The sequence below is a fragment of the Triticum aestivum genome, chromosome 4D (assembly GCF_018294505.1).
Source record: "Triticum aestivum cultivar Chinese Spring chromosome 4D, IWGSC CS RefSeq v2.1, whole genome shotgun sequence".
Classification (NCBI taxonomy): Eukaryota; Viridiplantae; Streptophyta; class Magnoliopsida; order Poales; family Poaceae; genus Triticum; species Triticum aestivum.
Window position 1 is genome coordinate 195,235,644 of NC_057805.1, and position 5,924 is coordinate 195,241,567.

At 46.1% G+C, this 5,924-nt stretch overlaps 1 protein-coding gene across 1 annotated transcript; it reads left to right on the forward strand.

Moving 5' to 3' along the window:
• Positions 1 to 2,418: 2,418 nt before the first annotated feature.
• Positions 2,419 to 5,570, forward strand: LOC123097263 (nicotianamine aminotransferase 1). The gene is made up of 8 exons (XM_044518970.1): positions 2,419 to 2,698; positions 2,787 to 3,076; positions 3,723 to 4,065; positions 4,270 to 4,482; positions 4,568 to 4,627; positions 4,707 to 4,862; positions 4,943 to 5,036; positions 5,226 to 5,570. Exons 1-8 carry the CDS (start codon positions 2,681 to 2,683, stop codon positions 5,363 to 5,365), a joined length of 1,314 nt encoding a protein of 437 aa, XP_044374905.1. The 5' UTR covers positions 2,419 to 2,680; the 3' UTR covers positions 5,366 to 5,570.
• The last annotated feature ends 354 nt before the right edge of the window (positions 5,571 to 5,924 follow it).

Here is a 5,924-nt window from a genome sequence, read left to right on the forward strand (position 1 = left end):
GATGATATGTAAGTGATCTCGTTTAAAACCATATGCTGCTTGTGCTGGTGACATCTCACTACTTCGAAAACAAATAAATTGTGTGGCATCCGCAACAACAAAGTAAAGCTGCTGCAAATCGATGGAATGTTTAGTAAGCAATGGGACGAGCCGCCGACGTCCACCATGATGCGGTTGCGGCGCCCGGACTGCTGCACCATACGGGGCCCCGGAGAATGCGACTCCGCCTCGTCGACGTCCACTGCCGCGAGGGCTACCGTGACCTCCGGCGCCCGTTGCCTCGCACGGCGGGCACGCCGTGCCATGTTCTCGTCGAACGAGGCCCATGGTGCGCCCCGATGCTCGGTGCGCCAACAGAGGGGTTGTGCGTCCGCCCCCGTGTTCGGATGGTAGACGGACCGCACCGCCTCCGGTGAGGCATCGATGGTTGCGCTAGCGCCAAATCCATGCACCATTTGGGCAGACGCAATGGATTCCCGACGGAAGGTGCTTGAGCGCTACCGTGAACGGGCCTCCTCCCGGGTGCGGCGGATGGCAAGCCGGACGACCATCTCCTCTTCGGGGCCGTGTGGGATGAGCTCGGGGTCGACGGATCTGGAGGTGAAGGACTCGGATCCGCTGTCCCCCATGCTGGAGACGGCCGGACGGTGCTGGAGATGAGCTTGGGTGGCGGAGGAGAGTGAAGTGAAGTGGCTAGGGTTTGGTCCGACGAGTGGATGGGGAGGAATATATGTGGGGTCGGGTGGGCCAGCGTGGGCCGGGTCCGACGTGGCGGGCGTGCCCGGGCACCCCATATGCGCCCCATATTTGGGCTGAATATGAGGGGTGGCAGTCAGCGCGGACGTTTGAGGCCCGTTTGAGGCGTCAGTCTGGGTGAAAATTTTGCGACCGAATGGCCCGCCCGGACGTATGAGGCAAGTTTGAGGCGCGCGGTTGTAGATGCTCTAAGGTGGAATGGCCATAGTGCAAATATACTTGGCCAATTTTTTTTTCACTGACTGATTTTCTATCAATTAATTAATGATCTTTGGTAAGAGTTAAGTAATGGACGTGGGCATGCTGATTCATAAAGCAAAAAATTTCATGTCATTTGTATCACTTAGGAATTATATGCTCTTTGCATGAGATTCCAGCTTCTCAAAAAGTAGGTTTGTATTATGATAGAGTTATTATGTTTCATAATAGAACATATTTCAGTCGAGACGTGTGTTGCACGTGCATGCTTACTAGTCTCTATAAGGGACAAATTCCAATCCCTATGCTCCCTCTAAAATATATACTCTTACTTTGAACCAGAATATAATTTTGGCCACTACAGGGAATATAATTTTTGCGAGTGAGTTTCTCCATGGCCTGAGTGTTCAGGACCGGGACAGAGGTTGATGAAGAGGCCATAGTGATCGGTTTGGGTGTTTTGGTTTGTACCTAGATGATGAAGAACAGGCACGCACTGGTTACCATGTAAAATGTGGAAAAGCGTCGCGCCCTTGATGCAGGGAACATGTGCATGTTATAGGCAAGGGCTTATCCCTGAGTTGCATATAAGTTTGACGTATAAGTCTTGTTACAAGAGGATAGAGATACGAACATAACATAGCTAACTAACTAGATGATCCTAGTCTTGCCCTAAAAAAAAGATGATCCTAGTCTATTTCTAACTTAAATGTAACAACCTTTTGCGCCTAACAGTGAGTGTAGCATATTGGATGTACTCCCTCTGGTTTTTTCTACTTCCCATATTAGATATGTGTCAAGTTAAATTTAGCAAAGTTTGACCAAATTTATATTACAAATATCAACATGTATACTAATGTACTATAAAACTACATTTCATAATGAATCTAACAATATTGATTTGGCATTGTGAATGGTAATCCTTTTTATAAAGTCAATCTTTGACCAAGTTTTTAGAGAGAAAACTATTTATATCTACAATATCAAATATATAAAATATGAAATTACATCTTATGATGAATCTATTGATATATGTTGGCATCTAGATGTAAATGTTTTTCTCTACAAATTTAGTCAAAATTTGTGAGGTTTGACTTTTTAGAAAACCTATATGCACTACATTATGAAATGGGGGAGTATAAATTTGATCATACTCTGACTTAGGACAAAAATTATATGCAGACTAAAAAGAACCGGAGGAGCAATAACATTTTATATTATGAAACGGAGGAAGTATTCATCAAGGAGCAGACTAGTGAAAAACATGGGTTGCTTGAGAACTCAATCAATCGATCAATCAAACCGTGTATACGTAGGTGGAGGTGATATCCTGCGGTGTGAGCTCTATCTTGTGACACGACACACGTATCGCTCTTGGCCTTTGCATCCATACATGCCTCTACTTGTAAATCTCTCACTCTCTCGCTTCCACGGCGTGCGTCCGCGTCTCTCTCCAACAGAGTCCTTGGCTGCAGTGAAAGCCCGGCGCGGAAGGAGCTAGCCAACAAACTCCGAAACGCTTGCTGGTTCTGACCATCACTTGTGCGTCTGTGAGCCACGGAACCGCTACAAATACGCCCCGTACGCCTCGTCACTAGCGACGACACAACCCTCCCTCACGTACGCCTAGATCTCATCTCTTGTTCTCTTCCATTCGTTTCCTCTCTCTCTCTCTCTCTCTCTCTCTTTCTCTCTCTCTCTCTGTTTGTGTGCAGAGTCTGCTCTCATGGCGCCGACTGCCCAGGTACCACCTCCCTCACCAACCCCCGCTGTGAAATGCGAACCGCAGTTATTAATGTGCATGCCTCATTTCCTGTTTCTTGGTTCTTCAGATTGCGGCGCATGAGCGGCTTGGAGGCTGCGCGTGCGCGTGCAAGGCGGCGGTGAGATGCCACCCGGCGCTGTCGTCGGAGAGGAAAGCGTCCATGAGGGGAGTCGTCGGCGAGCTGCTCGCGGCCGCCGGCAAGGACAAGGGCCTCGTCTCCCTCGGCGTTGGCGACGCCTCCGCGCACGCCTGCTTCCGCCGGGGCGGGGAGTTCGCGGCCGACGCCGTCGCCTGCGCCGCCAGGTCCGGGGACTTCGACTGCTACGCGCCTTCCTACGGCTTCCCCGCCGCTCGCCGGTGAGCGCCTGTTCGTCGCATACCATGATTCTTCAACTTGGCTAACCAATCAAAACATTCTACGTAGTAATTATTTTGATTTTTTAGAGGTCTCGTTGGTTACATCGAAATACTAGTACCATTGGATACGCATTGCAAAGTGCACTTTCACATCATCTTGATTTTCTTCCGTTTTGCAACACCTCCACATTCACATGGCGTTTGCCCATAACAAAGACGTTACGATATGTGGTACGACCTGCTTGGCTCCTCGCCACCTGGACTATCAATATCTGTCAGAAAGTTCTAACTTCCAACTCAGTTGTACGAGTACTACACTGCACCCTTGATAGCTGACAACCACACATATACATATACTGGTGGATGTACAAACAGGATATGCAGACCACAGGCCCAACAAAGCTAACAATTCCAAGCCGTTCATGTCACTGGTGCACCTTCACTGACCAATCTCTTTCAGCTTTACATTTTTCCCAATACAACAAAACTTTGACCTAAATCCTGTAAACCGAGACGCCCCCGAGAGTTTGTGTTCTAAAGATGATGAAAACGATGTTTACTCCATATTTCTCTTGACAAGATTTTACCAAGCTTGATGACATCCCTCGTAACTCTTTCACTGACGCAAGGGACATCTTTGTAACAGCGCGGTCGCCGACTACCTGTCTGCCGGCACACACCACCGCATCCAGGAGTCTGATGTGTTCATGACGGTCGGAGGTACAGGCGCGATCACTGCCATCACCACGGTGCTCGGTGGGGCTCCAGGGGCTAGCATCCTGCTGCCTCGACCGGGCTTTGCCCCCTATGAGGCAGCCTGCAAGCTTGTCGGTGCCGAGCCTCGGTTCTACGACCTCCTGCCCCGGCAAGGCTGGGAGGCCGACCTTGCAGGAGTACGTGCCATGGCTGATGGCGCCACGGCAGCCATAGTTGTCATCAATCCAAACAATCCTTGTGGCGCGGTCTACTCTACGCAGCATCTTCTCCAGGTGACCATCAGACGGCAGAGTTCACGAGCACAGCTTCCTGCGTTCTGAAAACTGAAATCAAAATGATTTTCATTAACAAAAACCTCTAAAGAATCAGGCTCCTACAAACACTGAATATTATGAACAAATGTACCTTCATGTACTCTGAACATGCATGATTTACTGGCATAGCACTGATCACCAACTGCATCCGTTGATCTATAGATTGCTGAAACTGCAAAAGAGTTGGGGATTCCAGTAATAGCGGATGAGGTATATGCACATATGGTCTTTGGTGCCAGCAAGTTTGTGCCCATGGCCTCGTATGCACACATCGCACCAGTTATCACTATTGGAGCCATCTCAAAGAGATTCATGCTACCAGGATGGCGTCTCGGTTGGTTGGCATTCTGTGATCCTAATGGTACAATCAAGCATGTAAGACACTAGATTCTTCTCATGTTTCTCCATTGCTGGCTATATGCACTCATGTACGCAGATCCATAATTTTGTTCTTTTAAAGGTCAGAACTGCAACTGAGATGCTACTGAACGTGACTTCAGGACCAGCCTCGATCATTCAGGTCAGGATCCTATTACGAAACAATGTTTAACCTACACAAACGAATTTGCATTAATTCATTTAGATCCTTTGACACACAGGCAGCAGTTCCCAAGATTCTTTTGGACGAACATGACGAGTTCCATCAGAATGTTGTGAACTTGCTAGAGTCTGCTGCTGATGCTCTCTACGGAAGAGTGAACCAGATTGAAGCTCTGCAATGCTACTCAAAGCCTCACGGTTCAATGTTCATGATGGTTGGTCCAAAGTTGCACTTGTCTTTGTATATAATGATTAATTATCCTATCTTTTAATTGATGATCAAAAAATTATGCAGGTTGAAATCAACACTTCACTTCTGTTCGGCATTGCAGATGACATGGACTTTGCTCGCGAATTGATCAAAGAAGAATCAGTTCTTATTTTACCTGGTATAATACACCAAAATTTCCGTCTTTCTCTTACTAGTATGACCTTATAACCTTTCTGAACTGCTAGGGTGTGGTAAGCAACACTGGAAGTTCCTAAAATGGTTGATCTTGTAGTGGCTTCTGCGTTCTTAAGTACTAGTCTTGTTCTCTAGATTTACAATTTCAATTTCTGTCCTTTCTGATTTCCAGGTTCTGTCCTTGGGTTGAAGAACTGGGTTAGGATATTCTTTGGGGCACCTGTTCATGTAATACTGGAAGCCTGCGATAGGATTGAGTCATTCTGCCAGAGAAGGGCAGGTCAAGCAAAACTATTGAAAAAAAAGTTCTGAAACCACCATATAGTGTTTTTGTTAGCTCAATAACATTTATACGGCCTCTGATTTCAATTCTCAGATGCATATTTTATGTCATACAGCTGAAATTTGTATATAGAATCTGAGGAACAGTTACCAGATAGTGTGTAGCAGAATAAAAGTCTGCAACAAATTTACAGAATAAAGGTTATCTCAATAATAAGCATTCCTTATTACTGCATAGCAGCAATACAATTATCGTCTATTGGTTGCAAATAACAAGTGAGCCACAAGATCGACTTTATTTCCAATCGAGCTACAACCATTGTAAGAAGTGCATAATCCAAATCCTTTGTTTCCTAAGCGGTGATAAAATCTATTGCATAGTATCTAACAAAATGAATTTATTATGTCATAAGTGTTCTCTCTTCATCTGTTTAACATGAGACATTCAGATTTGTTTATAGAGCCGATCCAACAGGCATGTAAGGTATGTAAACGACAGGTTCTCATTATCCTATCAGATCACTGAGAACTGCAAAGATATATTGTCAGTTATTAATTGTAACATGCCATAAAATGCAGACATTGAACA

Bases quoted from the DNA above. Each gene is read 5' to 3' on its own strand.
- LOC123097263 (XM_044518970.1), top strand. The intron at 3,077-3,722 runs GTGAGCGCCTGT...TCTTTGTAACAG, and splicing joins GGCTTCCCCGCCGCTCGCCG to CGCGGTCGCCGACTACCTGT. The intron at 5,037-5,225 runs GTATAATACACC...TCTGATTTCCAG, and splicing joins ATCAGTTCTTATTTTACCTG to GTTCTGTCCTTGGGTTGAAG.